General features: G+C 34.3%; 1 protein-coding gene across 1 annotated transcript in view; it reads left to right on the top strand.

Moving 5' to 3' along the window:
- The first annotated feature begins 6,248 nt into the window (after positions 1–6,248).
- Positions 6,249–16,944, top strand: part of lrrc2 (leucine rich repeat containing 2) — a 30,528-nt gene continuing 19,832 nt past the window's right edge. The window contains exons 1-5 of the mRNA XM_088911831.1: positions 6,249–6,362; positions 8,950–9,097; positions 11,569–11,785; positions 12,333–12,489; positions 14,172–14,308. Of these exons, the coding sequence (XP_088767957.1) occupies positions 8,973–9,097; positions 11,569–11,785; positions 12,333–12,489; positions 14,172–14,308 (636 nt within the window). The 5' untranslated portion in view covers positions 6,249–6,362; positions 8,950–8,972. The remainder of the gene's footprint in view (positions 6,363–8,949; positions 9,098–11,568; positions 11,786–12,332; positions 12,490–14,171; positions 14,309–16,944) is intronic.

The raw sequence follows: 16,944 nt of genomic DNA, 5'->3' as shown, positions 1-16,944 counted from the left end.
AAAATACTTTAGTGGGAATGATGGACAAATTTGATGGTGTATGGCTGTGATTTCCTAATAACTAGATGAGTGACATTACTACATTCTAAATTATTTCACTGTGTAAAATATCTTTTTATTTGAGTTCTAACTCATTCAAAGCAGTACACACAACATTTCATGCTCATTTGCCCTGAAATGATCATCAGTAATAGAAATGGTAGGTATGAGCTGTATTTTCAGACACCCATTCTCTTCCAATTTTCTGATTTTTTTCCCACTAGGTCTTCCATTGAATTTCCTATTACTATCTGTTGGAACTTATGTGAAAAAGCAATCAGTGAAGCTCAATATCAAATGAACCATTCTTAAAATAGTGTTTTGATGTATGCAATTACAATTGAAGTTTATGTTTTGTTGCTTTTAAAATTGCATTTCATTTTACCTTTTCATCTTTGTTTGCTTTTAATTTAGATAATGACTTTTTTTATAATGTGTGGAATAATGCTATATACTGTATGTAAAATGCTTGTAAGACTGTGTGCATTCAAGGTAAAGTTAGCCTCTTTCACTGATTGTTTTGTATGTTTGAATCGGGGTTTGTACTCTGAGATCAACAGTTAGATGATGTCAAAGGTGATTTACATCAACCTACAGCAGGTAAAATTAATCTTTGTAAATCTGACACCAGGTCATGTTACTTGTCAAATATAGTACCTATAGGAAATAATGAGAGTGACAGAACTAGGAGAAAAGGAATCAAAGTTATTGATTTATCTATAAAAGAAAGCACAAAAGCATACCACACAGGCAATCAACATTAATTTCTTGAAACAGACAGGTATAAATATAACTAACATTTTCTAAAGTTATGATAACTATCATAGACTGTTGTATTTTTGATTATGTCTGACAACAGAATATATTTTTAGAAGGTAAGGACTAAGTGTCAAAGCAAAAAGTTGTTTCTAAAGAATATTCATTTCTTTCTGATAGAATGGAGGAAAGACTGAAGCCTGAAGGAAAATATCAGGTTGGGTGGTACTATTGATCAGTCCCAAAACCTAAAATAGCAGAATGCAGATCTTTACACAAGCTTAATAAATGATAAAAAGAGAGTAATAAGAGTAAGTGGAATGATTTCTTTAGTCTCCAGTTCAAAGCTTTCACAGGAGTTCGACAAAAATAAAAGGTTACTCAGGATTATGTAGTTCCAAACACATAATAACCAGCATTCACTGTATATTGACTTTTCAGGAGAAAAGAGAAATATATTAATTTAACATGACAGGTAATCAGGGAAAGTGGAGCAAGTTCAAGAAGCCAATGGCTTCTATGACACACCAGTCATTCCTGTTTGCTCTCATTACACTATAGCTGGCTGTAACTTCAGCTCTAGTGTCTGTCCAACACAGCTATAAGTTATCAGGTCTGGAAGGTTATTAACTGCTTTCCCCCTTAACCTTTGTGTCTGTGTGACTTAGTTCTGTAGTAGTGCATGGTCTCTGCTCCCTATCCACTTAATTTGTGCATGGCTGTCTGTAGAAGTTTTTACATAATTGCTGAGCTGCAGCAGAGCAGATTAATCCTGAATAAATTAGAGAAATTTCTCTTGTGTAAACATTCACAAAAGCAGAAAGAAAGTCTTACTCACTTTAAGTCATAAGATCCATTTAAATAATACTTTAATGCATTAACACATAATGAAATATAAATTAAAACAATAATTCCATATTAAATACAATCTTTCTAATACAATCAATTTCTATAACACTTCAGACATGATACATTTGGGATTATCTTTAAATTGTCCCCTAAATTGATATAGTGATTGGTGTTGTGAAGCTCTGGGGTGGATTTACTGCTCCATTAAATGCAGAAATCACTGAGGCTTTTCATTTACAACATGAACAGAACACCAATCTAGAAACAGAAATAAATATTGTGTAACTGACCCACCCTTCACTAGAGTGATCTGAGGGATCTGTAGATACAAAATTTTTTTTTCAATTTAACAACCACTAGCTCCATGTGGGACCTCTACACAACTCAAATGAACCTGTGAACCATGTGACAATATGCACTTTTCATTTATCCAATAATTTAATTAATTACACTTAGTGACACTTAATGAGCCCATTTAACAATGATTGGCCAGCAGCCATATCACCCTGCAATCCACAACTGGCGACCCACTGAAGCTAAGCAGGTGTGAGCCTGGCCCTGTATGGGAGACCTCCTGAGAAAAACTAAGGATGCTGCTGGAAGAGGTGTTAGGAGGGCCAGCAGGGGGCGCTCACCCTGCAGTCTGTGAGGGTCCTAATGCCCTAGTAGAGTGACGTGGGCACTATACTGTAATAAGGCACTGTCCTTCGAATGTGACGTAAAACCGAGGTCATGACTCTCTGTGGTCATTAAAAATCCCAGGGTGTTTCTCGAAAAAAGTAGGGGTGTAACCCCGGTGTCCTGGCCAAATTTCCCATTGGCCCTTACCAATCATGGCCTCGTAATAATCCCCATCTATGAATTGGCTTCATTACTCTGTTCTCCTCCCCACTAATAGTAGGCGCCGTCCTTCAGATGAGACGTAAAACCGAGGTCCTGATTCTCTGTGGTCATTAAAATTCCCAGGGCGTTTCTTGAAAAGAGTACGGGTGTAACCCTGGTGCAAAAGTACGGGTGCAAACCTGGCCAAATTTCCCATTGGCCCTTACCAATCATGGCCTTCTAATAATCCCCCTCTATGAATTGGCTTCATTACTCTGCTCTCCTCCCCACTGACAGCTGATGTGTGGTGAGCATTCTGGCGCACTACGGCTGCCGTCGCATCATCCAGGTGCACATCGGTGCACATTGGTGGTGGTGGTGGAGGAAGTCCCCATTACCTGTAAAGCGCTTTGAGTGGAGTGTCCAGAAAAGCGCTATATAAGTGTAAGCAATTATTATTATTATAATAGCTTATGTGTGGTGAGCATTCTGGTGCACTATGGCTGCCATCGCATCATTCAGGCAGATGCTGCACATTGGTGGTGGTGGTGGAGGAAGTCCCCATTACCTGTAAAGCGCTTTGAGTGGAGTGTCAAGAAAAGCACTATATAAGTGTAAGCAATTATTATTATTAATCATAGTGGCCCTTTGACAACCTCTAGTGGCAGATTGGTTGTCATTGCAACCTTGCCTAGTTTGGCCTGATGCAGCGAGTCACTCATTATTTAAAAACATAATTTCTAATAGAACTTTTAAAAACCCACATACACCATAACCTATTTTGATTTTTTAATTCAGTTATTCCAAGTCTTGGTAGAACAAGGCAACACATTTGTTTTCTCAAGAAAGGAGATCTCACCATTCATTATGAAGCTTAGTTCTCAGAAGTATTTCAACCAGCATGTCTGCTCTTTCCTGACAATGCTGCCAGAATCCTGCAGTACTGACACATGGAGTCCTGGATGGAAAGATTTACAGAGATAGATAATCAAAAGATGATTTGAGAGACATATAGAAACGTTTAAGGTTAAGATGGTAAGATAGAAGAGGGATTTAGATAGGAAAGAAGGTGCTCAGGAAAGGCAGGCAAATACTGAAACTGACAGAGAAAAGTGCTTGAGGTTATAGGAAAAGGTTAAGGGTGAGTACTGTAAATATAAATATGAGTGGAGCTGGATAGATTCAGGAAAAAGGAGGAAACTGACAGAAAGCAGAAACAGAAAAAGGGAGAGAGTAAAATACTTATGTGGTTGAGACTGCACTTTCCAAGAAACATCAAGTCCAATTTCATAATAAAATCAATTTTCTTTTTTTATGAAAATAGGCCGTACTGTATAGTTTTATGTCTAATTTGTTTGTTCCAGTGTGGCACTCTACTGGCTCAGACATGCCCTTATACACACACTCAATTAAACCTTATTATGTCTTTTATTTGTTCATCTTTAACCCAGGCACCTTTGAGAGTAGGACTGGGAAGTCCTGGAGTCAAAGTTATCAGGTGGGGATGATTTATCAACAAGAAGCAAGGGGTTTGCTATTTATAACCTTGGACAAGTGAAGCAGACAGATACTGCAGTTACAGACTTCACTCTAGAAGTGTTCCTCATCTGCTAAAGGCAGATTGCATCCATTGACTGACTGTCTGAGGTTCTATCTCCAGGCAGAGGCTGGTACTCACTGATTGTGGGCATGATGTCAATTATGTCTGGGCTGCTTTTAACACAGGGCTTTTGGAGCACTTTCTCTCATAAGGTTTAAAAAGATCTGGAAAAAAGCAAATTAAAAAAAGATCAACTTAAAAACTGAACCCACAACAACCCGAAGTATTATGGAAAGAAAAAAAACAAAAACGTACTGTCCTTCTACTGAAATAATTTTATTGAAATGGGAAAAGGCAGAAATAAATTTACCAGACCTTTCACATAGTGGGCATTCTTATAATGAATGTACTCTATAAAGTACATTTGTATGAAAAAGTGAAAAGAAGTTAACACAACCCCTGCAGCGAACAAACTTAAACTTGACATATTTCTGCAAATTTTAATGTACAGTTACTATTTATTTGCTGAATTTAACAGCTTGAAAACAATAAAAGAGTAAATGTGACATGTGCAAACGTTTGCTAAGTGTACTAAGTATCAGCCAGTACTTAGTAACTCACCCTTTGGCAGAAATCAGAGCCTCCAAACGTTTCTTGTAGCCAGCTAACAGTCTTTATATTCTAGTTTTAGGATTTTTTTCCCATTCTTCCCTGCAGAACACTTCTAGTTCAGAAATATTCTTGTCTGCACACTGTATCAGGGTTAGAGTTTAGTAGGAAGCTGCAGACTATTGAAGGCTGAAAACACTGACTCTCACTCTCACTGACATCTAGTCAATGTTGGCTGACAAACCATGCTACTAGCTTTACTCACATTGAGCCCCTGGCACCAACAACAGGTCCAGTGCTAATAAATGTACACATACAATCTTATTTTGAAACGCATCCATACATCAAGGACATGCTAATTAATTGATACCCATAGCACCTCAGTGGAAACATTATGCATAGGATTGATTATAGAGAATGCATATATTATCTAAATATATCTAAATAAATACTAGATCAAACATTATCTGATTAAAAGTAACCTCATGTACCCTAGAATATTTAGGTGAATGTGTTCTGTAAGAGAGCATATTTTGAAAAGTTAATAAAGCCTGCAAGTCAGATAATCATAAAAACATTTTTCTTGTTTCACCATTCTTCTGTAATCCTGAATATTTCTGATGTGTACATAATATCCACATCTATAGCAATAATTATATATTACTTATACTCAAATGCCTTAATATTTAACACAAGCAAAGACTGCAGTGTAAAATTAGAATATTCGCTAAACTTCTAGTTTAGGACTAGAAAGAAAACAGTGGATGGGGCTTCTTGGTTTAATATTTCAAAGCGATTAGAGATTACTGATGATTTTCATTTTTAAATTTCAGTATGAATAAAATATTTTATTTCTATAATTTCATTATAAATGAAATTATCTTTTTAAAGTTGTCTTCATTTTTTAATTCATTTAAGAATAAAAGATTCACAATTAAAACTAATAATCTGATGTAAATATACTTGGGATATCCATCCATTTTTTAACTACTTCATCTGATACAGGGTCGCAGGGGAGCCAAAGCCTATCCCGGCAAGCAGGGCACACAGTTTTCCCAGATGCCAGTTACTCTAATGATATGTATTTGGACTATAGGAGGAAACAGGAGCATCTGGAGGAAACCCACACTAACATGGAGAAAACATGCAAACTCAATGCATATAGCATCCTTACAGTTAAATCTAGGGCCCCAGGACTGTGAGCTAGCCACTTCTACCCTCATGCCATCCCACTTGGGATAACATTTACATATATTTTCAAAGTGCATTGAATAGGAAAATAATAGGTTTATAAAAACACTAAAGCATTTTTTCTTGAACAAGTCAGAGCAAAAATACAAAAGACAGTTTTATTTAGATTTGTGGTAAAATGCAACACAAAACATTAGTTAACACATTTACATATTATATTCAAAGCTATTTTTGGAAACACTCTAACACACAATGGTCTGATTTAAAAATGGTTGCTTTACTGATATGACATATAAAATGGACGTGTACACACTGCAAGCTGCCCAGTGCTGCATACATATTTCAGATGCCATTTATGTCACACTGCCTACTACTATGGCAGGAGTCATATCACTAGATTATAAAAATAGAACATTAAAATATCTCAGACTGTGGTCATACTGGGAATTTGAATAAAGTTGACTCATGGGGTTAAACTTGATCCATGACATTGTAAACAACTTGCTGAACTTCTGAGAAGTCTGAAAAGAGAAACGTCAAGCAAATACAACATTAGGTAGGTAGAATCTATTATATTTTTTCTGTTTTTGAAATCAGAATCATATCTGCTTTCTAAAGATAACATATCTCACTGATTTTAGCTTTTTATATGCTTTGCTATTAGCTTTTTATTTAAGTTTATACATAGAATTATTTGCTTAAATGTATTTTAAATTAATTGATCAATATCTTAATTTGATTGAATTGTTTTCTGTATCATGTTCAGAACAATTTAGTTTATTCTACTGTTTTGAATGATTGTGTACTTTTGTTTGCAACACTATAAGTATGATCTTATGATCATCACATCTTAAAAATAGTTAGGAACTGGCAGTAATGCTTTTAAACCATGTTAATTCGCTACCTGTCTACAAATATGAACCAAATAATTGCTTAATTTAGTACCATGAGCCTTGTGAATGAAAGAAACAAAATAAAGAAAAGGCTTCTTCAAATTTTGTTTTATGAACAAATTGTGCACGACGAAAGATGCTTAGTCAAGCAAGCTCCTCTTAAAATCTTGGCAGTTTCATAAATTAGAGACTTTATTACCCAATAAAAACAGACCTTGAAGAAATCATCCTTTAAATGATGTGTTCACGGTGACCATAACATTTACAGGCAAAAAAAATCCAATTATAAAGGAGTGGAAAAGCATAGAATTGAATTTTATCTGAAACTAAAAAAGAAAAAAAAACACTTTACACTGTGGGAGGTTCAGATTACATAGACCACAAATAGCAGTTTTTTGTTGATAATTAATGAATGTTAAATTATGTACTCCTTGTTATTTTTATAACATTGAGAAAGAAAACCTTTTTATTTTGCAGTCAGGCAAAAAGGTGTTATGTCATAACCAATGCTGAAATTGCAACAAGAATCACTAACTAATGTGGCAAGTAAAGCCTATCCCTAAATTGTCAGTTGCAAACTTTATATCCTCTCATAAATGATAATTATCATACAATAATTATCAACCATTTTCTAATCCATGTTGTTATTTCAAAGTGTCACCACAGCTAACAATAAAACCAATAAAGGTAGATAAAATACTCTTAAACCTTAAGACTTAGACTCTTAAGACTGTTATATTGAGATTGAGACAATATCAACTGCTGATGCCATTGTCATCCTTAATCTTAAAATTGCTGTTGGGTAAATATTAAAACTGCTGTTGTGTCACCTGCCCTTTATTAAGCATAATGTTGTGAACTATCATGTAAGACATTATTAACTTTGACAAATCTCCTGAAGGTAGGGATAAACAATAAAGACATCTTCAAAGGAGGCCCCGAGCTTGCCGGTTGAGATGATGAATTCTGTGTTAAGTGGATGGAATTTATAATTTCATGAGAGTGTTTCACAAAATAAAAGTAATCCATAAAAACAAAAATTTCCAGAGATAGTTTACTGGACTGCACCATATTTAGTCTACATAGTCCTTATTTTGTTAGACACGCGTCCACGTCAAAGATGTCTTGATCCTGCTCTGGTAAATTCTTTTTGGTTGCTATGTGTGGCATGAATGCTTTCCCTATTGTAATCACTGTACAATTGTATGAGGCAAAATTAGGGTTTGAGGAAGGATGTGGTAGAGTCAATGGACAATGTAAGACAACTTTAAAAGGAAAGATACAAGAAGTGCAAAAGACCAGACTGAGTCCGGATGTGTGTGTGTAGGTGTGAACTGCCTCTTGGAGGAGCTGCAAAAGCAAAACTCCACAGATCCACTGTCTGGGTGAGTGTGTGTACAGTGCCCTTCATAAGTATTGTGACAGTGAGGTCAGAATTGCTATTGCTATGTTGTATACTCAAGTTATTCTGATTTGGGATGAAAAGATGAAAATGAAGCAAAAGTACAGAATTTCACCTTTTCACCTCTGGATATTTCTGTGCGTACTGTATATGCTTTAATGTTTTACAATACTAGCAAGTTTAAGAATGTAGCAAAGAATGGTAAGATATCATACTACCTCATGTGGATAGTAGTACAAAGATATATTGTATAAATATAATGCTGTCAGAGTGATTTCATGTATTTACAAATGGATTTTTATCATTAAAAAGTATTGAATAAAAATTGTACCCCCATTGTTTGGTACCCTAAGCAGCTGCCAATGTTGCCTTTCCCTAAAGCCAACTGTGTCTGTATACTGTATATACTTTATGTTAAATACTATATATAATTATTAATTTTTAACATTTTTTACACTGTTTTAATACACTATGAAATGTCCAATTATATATAATCTTTTTTAACATTTTAGTAATATAATGACTTACACTAAAACTAAAATCTCTTATGAATAAGTCTCAGCTAAGCATCTATTTATGAGCAAGAAACATCTTTGTCTTTTATCTGTAATATGTTATGTACATTTCTTATGGAATATTATCATTTTAATTATGGATTGGATATAATAATAATACCTTTTTATCATTGTTGGTGAATTTATAATCCAACTTGGTGCAACTAGTCTAGAGTTTTTAAGATGAAATCTAAAACTATTAACTTTGAGTAATAAAATTTTTTGTACATATGAACATATAAATGTATAATGTCACTTTATACTGTACAAATGTCACTTTATACTGTTTTACAGGAATAGTAATACTGAGTGTGGATATGGGTTCAGCAATAGTTGTGTATGACCTTGCACTAATACGGGAATTATGGGAATGCAGAGTGAGGAAATACAAGCAGCGACAGAAGAAAGAACAGGAACGCTTGGAAAAAAGTGCACTAGCACAGTAAGAGCCCTGACAGTCTTTGTTTTATGTTTGGTCAAAGCTTTGCTTCACCCATCTTCTGAACCTTAAAAAGTAATTGATTTCAGATGAGTGTTTTGAAAAAATTAATGTTGTAGTAAATTGCACCAGCATACTTAAAGCAATTTTGACATGTGCATTATCTGTAAAGGTCCTAAAACACCTAATACTGATTAGTTGATGTATATCCAAAACATGCATCCTTCTTCAGCTGGCTTTTCATCTAAAAAGTGATAAGTTGGCAAAGTGCCTACCAATCTGCTGTTGCCTTTCTTCTATTTTGCCCTTTACCAACACAATTTTAAAACAGAGGGATTTCCTGTGACACTGTTGCTCATGAAAGCATAAGAACAAATTTTGATGTTTTATTTTCAATATTAAGTAAATGAGAACAAGTTATTCATTCTGTAACAAACAGTTCTTTCCGGACCTTATGCGGACGACACAATCCGGGGTCGAGTGAGAATACACAAGGGAAAAAAGGCATGCAGGAAGCAGGGAAGAAAACAGAGGGGAGTGTTTATGAAATGCTGGTGGTCGGGGGAGGTGTGTCCAAGGCAAACTATCCAAAACAGAGTCCAATGCGAAATCCAGGAAAAGCAAAAGGTCCAAAGCCGGGTGGTCCATCTGAGACTGACGGTTAAAAACGGGAACCGGGTCGGAACCGGAAGGGGGAACGGGAACAGGAACAGAAACTTAAAAACATAACGGAGCCAGGCGATTACAGGTCCTGAGCTCGCACGATACGAGAATCAATGCAGAGCCCTGAATAAAGTGAGTGCCTGGCTTTTAAGGAGAACTGAAAGGGGGTTGGAACAGGGAGCAGGTCTGGGTGATGAGTGGAAAACAAGGAAGGGCTGGAGCATCCTTAAGAGGAGGGGTCTAGGAATGTGACACATTCATTCTTATCACAAACATATATTTCACAAAGTGCAATCCAATGAAAACCTAGATAATTTCATGTGTTTATTGCCATTTCCGTGAATGTAGAACAATAATTCAGTTTAAGCTTATATTAATTTTGAATGCAAATAGTTCTACCACTCTTATATTTATGATTTCAGTCATAATTGATTGAATCAAAACATGAGATGTCATAAGAAAAGCAGACTGCTGCTTGAAATCAATGGTAAATCTGTAGAAGTTGCAATTTTCCAAATTTCCAGAATTTCCAAACCAATGATCAAAGACAGGGGTTGAAAGTTGACCCCTTACTCAGAAGAAGTGCTGTCTTCTGAATTCCATGCTGAAATGAATTTTTGAACACTTACTGTACAGTCAGAAATTAACCTACAGCACTGTTCAAAAGAGCACACATGGCTGAATTCTTATTCTTATTCTCAGTTACACCTACCTAATATTCCCAATCTAGTTTAATTGGCTAAGTGAGTCACCTTTCACTTTAACAGTAAAATGCTGGTGTAGATTAGCTGCTGTGTATGACCACAATACACAATGGTTCTTGGTTGAAAATGAAGGGCATTGTGGATATTAAAGCTTGTGGGTGCTAAAAGTCAGGCAGTCTAGGGCTTTCAGTGATGCAGTAAAATACTTGCAAATGAAGCACGTTGAAGCCCATGTCAAAAAGGGTCTTAGGCTTTTGAAAGTCCAACTGAACCAAACTGAGAAACAGGATACAGATAAAGAGCTGTGAGAAGGTATATCCTGAATAAAGTTAATACGTATTTATCAACTGTAAATGTGTATAGTAAAGCAGTAGTTGTGAGAGAGCTACCACAAAATGCTGCAGCTCAACATATGATAAAAATATCAATATCATCTGTATTGCTTTATGTGACCCTGGCATTCAGAGCAATTCAGCAGGGATTATTGAGCATGAATCTTTTCTTAAAATAAAATATTTTTTGTGTCAACTTACTTTTATTTCCACTGGTATACTGCAAAATAGAAAATACAAAATTATTATTTTTTTGTTCACAATCAATATGATTTGGCATGCATTTTGGTTTTAAGTGTAAAGTGCATGACCTTAATTTTCATAACACCTGGTTCCAAATTAGGTTTGATATTTAAGGCCATATGGAAAGATAAATGTACGGTAAATCTTGGCATCCTTTGCAATAGTATCTGTTTCTGTTTCTGTTGTGGTTCTAATGAGAATGTTGTCTTGCTTCTGAGGATGGCAAACAGCAATTACATTGCACAAGTTGTGAACAGGGGACTATGCCATGTGTCAATGGTGAAAAATTGAACTGTACCAGATACTGTACTTGTATGTTGTGTAAAAGAATGCATATTATATTAAAATATGATTTCTTAACTTAAATAAATGTTACAAATCTATGTTTGAAAGGAGTGAATCCAGGAATTGCACACAATTTAAGAGAAATATATATATATATGTAGAGTATATGTGTTTTGTCCTCTTGAATTGATACGAATGTTGGAGAACCCAAAACCCAGTAACCCATAGAAACAGTGTCTGTTCCCAGGTTGAATCAACAATGGCAATATCGACTTGAATGCAAGAAGAGAACCCTTCAACTATCAGCTCAGAGAGGCATGGCAAATGAGTTTTCAGACTTTCAGCTCTATCAGGAACAAGAAAAAAAAACAGTGTCAAATGAGCGCATATCAGCAGACTCAGGAACTGAGAGTGATTTTGAGGAAAAACTACTTATTTTTGAGCTAAGTGGAGAATACTGGAAGGTATTTTCTTTTTTATTTTAGATATGCTTTCGACAAATTTGAAATTTGTGAGCAAACAGCACATGTTGCAGGAAAAACTAAAAAAATATTTGGGTTGGAAAGGTGTTATTCTTGTTAAGTAACTTTGTATTATTGTGGGGCTTAATTTTAGGAAAGCAGAGATGTTAAGCAGATATAATTGATTAAAGTTAATCTTCAATTAATTTTACTGTGACTAGAATTATAATAATTATTGCTGTTTAATTTAAAATCTGTGGCATTTAGTAGGTGAAAGTTTATTTAATAAAATTCAGTTGTGAAATAAAGAAGAATATTCTTGTATTTAATGTAAATTTAACCAAAGAATTTGTTCCACATTTATGAGACTATTTTTCATAATTTATGAAGGAAAGTAATAACTTATCATTGTGTACAGGATTTCTACCTACTATAGTTAAAACATACATAATCCTTGGGAATGTGCAATTATTAAAATAAATAAGCATTTTTGTGTATATTTCCATTTCAGTAACTAATTAACATGTTATTTATTATTTTAACAATTTAGGAGTTCCCTGAATCATTAATAGAAATGACTGACCTCCGAGTATGGCGAATAACAAGAACCAGCATACATGAAATTCCAGTGTATATCGAACATTTTCAAGATTTGAGAGTACTGGAACTGCCCAGAAATTGCATCACAGAACTCCCGGCTGAAATTGGTAATTGTGTGCTTGCTTTAATCTAAACTATAAATAAAATAACATTAAACTAAGTACTTTAGGTTACATCCTAATGAATGTGATAGAGGGGTGAAATACTGTATGTAGAGAGTATTTAGTGTGATTTGCATAGCTGAGGTAATGGCAGCCAACCGTGAGAACAGGCAGCCCAAACACCCCTGTCTATTGTGAGGACTGAGCCAGGAAGTTGCTGCATGGATGCAGATGGGGTGGCGGGAGGGATGCAAGAGAGGTACGTAAAGGAAGCCCTGGGTGCAAGACTTATGTACATAGATGAGAGGAAATGGGTGAGATTAGGATCTAACCTTCCTGACAAATTTCTGTTACAAACTTCATTAATCAAATGAAAAAAAAAGTAATATAATATGTAATGTTATATATTATATAGTAATATATACATACAAATCTTATATATAACTAAATGCTAACCTTATATATAATGTTAAAATATACATTTATATTACTACTACAGTCCAAGTTGTACAAAAAATATTATTCATAGTTATGAAGGTACATACTCTGTATTCCCCAAAACCCAGGAACTCTTGAGGCAGCAATGCTAACCACCTTACCAGTTTAATTGTGTGTGATCCGAATTCAAAACTTTCTACTTGGATGCTGTCATAGTCAAATCTTTTAAAATGTATTTATTTTTATTAGTAATTTTTATATTAGATTTTCACAAAACAGCCTCCAAGCAAGCGAATATTTTACTAGCAAATATTTGAGAGTAAAACTGGCCTAATGACTTCATCTCATTTATAACCAACCTTGTGTTCTTTGTCATTTCAATACAATGCACATCATTCTCTTCTCTTTGGAGGGCTAATTGCTTGAAGGATTTTGCACAAAATCAAACCTTGTTTACTGAAAGGATTAGCATAAAAAGCATATTTCTCCTTGTGGATTTCAGCTGTCAACTTAAATCATGTTGTTTTCACAACTCTCTCTTTTAGTAATTTTATATTTCACAAATTTCAACTCATCTTATAGGCATGGCCCCCATTGCTAATTTTCTCCTTCACTTGAGAATTGAAATCCAGAATGGCAGCTGCTGGCAGTGGCAGCTAATGAAGGAGCACTCTGAGACAGGAGGAAGCACAGTGGCCTTGCTACGTTTAACAGCCAGAAAAAAAGTGCTCTATTTCATAAACAATCAGAGCACATCCTGGTACAGAGCATTGAAAGGAAGCAATGAGATGTTCTTGGTTATTTCTGTTCCTTTTAATTATACCAGAGTTTGATTTCATACTGTAAGAATCCCCGGTGGAACATTGAGGTTTAGCCTGACTTTACTTTAGATGAAGGCATTTAGGCAGTGATTTGATGTTAGAATGTCCATATACTGTAGAGTTATATTAGATGAAAAGGGATTGTTTAAAAATGAAAGTTTCTTTGCTTTGCTTTGACAATAAAGGAGTATTATTTTTCCTAAGCCTTAGTTTTTATATAAAATAAACTAATAATTATCATATTGCAGTGCTATTTAGTTCTGAATCTTGCAAAAAAAAAAGTGGCTAATGGCTTAGTGCTTAATGGATTTGAGAAAAAAAGGTCTTTCTTGCTTTAACTTTCATGATGGTGTTCATTTTTTAAAAAAAGCTCTGACTATAATACATTTTGATTTTCTTCCATAACTTTCATCTTTTTCTTTATAATAGGGAAACTCATTAACCTTAAAGAACTGAATCTGAGTTATAATAAGCTGTCTAGTATTCCTCCTGAACTTGGAGAATGTGAGAACTTGGAGAAACTTGAATTAATTGCAAACCTGAACCTTTGGGAACTGCCGTTTGAGGTAATATACATTTGTATTTTTAATAACATTTTTCTAACCAGAGTAATGTTTGCTATAGGGTTAATGATAAAGTTACTTTAGCATTTTTAGTGCACTTGTTATCCCCTGCTTTTAATAAAAAGTCTTTCAAATGTAACAAAATTGAAGAGTATTGCAATTAATAACAAATTGTGCATTTTAATACCACTTTGTTTTTTATTTATTATAATATAATCTATTATACATGGACATAATAAAAATATTTGCAATTATGTATAATAGATATGGTAATTTTGTATTTTATGTATTAATTTTTTTTAAAAGGCATGTATGTTTAATATGGCTTTATTGTCACGTATGTCCCTATAATATAAATATATTTATTTTTCAAATCAATAGATTTTAATACTGCTTACTAAAAAAATACAGAAATATCCAATGTGAAAAATTACATTCTTTCTTCTACTTTCCAGAAAATATACTAAAAATCAGTAAAATAAAGATTTTCTTTGTTAATGCTTTGACCTTTGTAGATAAACCATAATGGGTGCTGGATAAAAAACATACAGAAAACATTCAAACATCCTTCGGTCATCAGAACTTGAATTCTGTATCAAAAATACAGAAGCAATGAAAATAGGCAAACAGATGAAAATCACAAATTGTTTCATTTATAGAATCAAAGATTTGTAGTGAAAAAGTGAATTCCAATAATGATGCAACATCATTAAGATTATTTATTAAATAGATTGTTACTTCTGCATCCTCATTAGATAAATACCATTCTTCATTTTTCATTTTGTTTCTATAGGGGGCAGTAGAAACCTTGTAGTGACTATTAAAAAACAGAAGTCAAATTCAGATGGCTAATTGTTTGAATCAGCTTTTCCTCTCACATTCAGTTACTGAATCTGAAAAAAACTGTCTAAGTTTAGTTCGCAGGAAACAGGCTCAGACAGCTTTATAAATTTTGTTAATTAAATGTGCAATAATATACATGAAAATGGAAATAATATGTTGAAAATATCCCAAGCAATCATTTTACAGTGCTTTATCTATTCAAAGCAAGCTCCAAATATTCCAAAAATATTTGTATTAGAGATGGCCTAGAGAATAGTTTCACCTAAAATAATATTATTATTTCTGTTTTGAAAGTATTCCATTGGTAAGCATTACAATTGATGATTCTGTACTAGAAACAAATGGCCTTGTTTATGACATAGTTTCATCAAAAGTACTTAAGTTGCCTTTAATTGCAGCAGTATTTCTAGAAAAGATACAATTTCTACTCCCTAGATGGAGCAATACTATTCAGTGACAGAGAAAGTAACTTTCTTATTCATTAAGTTCATTCATATGATGTCCAGTGTGATTAACATCTGGAATGAGAAAGCCATGATATATTTCCAATGCTATTCCAATGCTACTTTTTGTGACATGGAGTATTATTGTGCTGACAAAGCCTGTATCCTAAAGCTCATCATTACTGGCACTACTCTGAAATGTTCTATTACAGTATATGCTGGTAGTCACAGTGCCAAACATGAAACCTACCAAAACCATGTCTCCTACTTTACATGTTAAAAGTTTTAATGATTGAGGTATTCACTCAACTGCCATCATACCAAGGATTTCCCATAGGAAACAAGCAAGGTGTAGATAGACCGCACCACTTAAAAATAAGAATGTAGAAAAAATTACAAGTCAGAGACGGTAATTTGACCCATATAGGTTTTATAGTAGCTGTTTGGTTTTTTTGAGACATTTCTTAAAAGATGCTGAGGGTATCAGGTTTGAAGTTCTGCAAACTGGAGATTGTGATACCTTCATCCCTGCACTCTGGAGTTTGTTGGTGTTTTCACTGACAGCTGTTATAAGGTTGTCCTTGACAGCTCTTAAAAATATTTTTTTCATCATCAGCTTCAGATGTTTTTTTTGGTAGACTTGTTCTTGACAGATTGGTCATTGTATCTGTGGTTTATTTCTTTTTCAGAGTATTCGAAACTCAAGATACACAGGTTGATTTGGTATGCCCGGTTACTGTACTATGTTTCTCATAGACTTTTTCTTTTCTTTCAACTTCACAATTGCCTTCTTTTACAAGTGTTTAAAAGTTCTTCAGTTTACATTTTCACTAGAACTAGTTTTCTATGCCTGTGGCATGTTTGCCTTTGTAACCACCTGAGTGAAGTATTAATTGAATAAACATTTCCTCCTTCTTCTACTAAAACCTTTCTTTCCTGTTGTTATCTCAGAAATGCTTTACTTAATTGTTTTGCTCGTCTACATCACATTTTCAGCTGACTATTATAATCAGGTTTATGTGACCTTTGGCTTGCTGGTGGCTCTCCTGCTAAAATTCTGGTTCACGGAATTATCTATAAATAACAGATAGCTTGGGTGACACACAAATGTGACCTCTGATGTCCTTCTTGATGACTTTTAGGTCAGACATCCAATTTCTCTTCGCTTCACTGTTCACTGTGTCTGATCAATAACAATTTTTGATTTGCCTAGCTTCTGTTCTGAAAGAGTCTTTCATTTCCATACAGTATTCCCTACTGTATTCTGTCACCAGAGTCTAACAGCCATAGGTTTGATATAGAAGCCAATTACAATTAAACAGAAATACTTTAATCTACCATCCTCATGCTAAT

The sequence above is a fragment of the Atractosteus spatula genome, chromosome 3 (assembly GCF_055471065.1).
Source record: "Atractosteus spatula isolate fAtrSpa1 chromosome 3, fAtrSpa1.hap1, whole genome shotgun sequence".
NCBI lineage: Eukaryota > Metazoa > Chordata > Actinopteri > Semionotiformes > Lepisosteidae > Atractosteus > Atractosteus spatula.
This window is presented reverse-complemented; position numbering and strand designations above follow the sequence as displayed.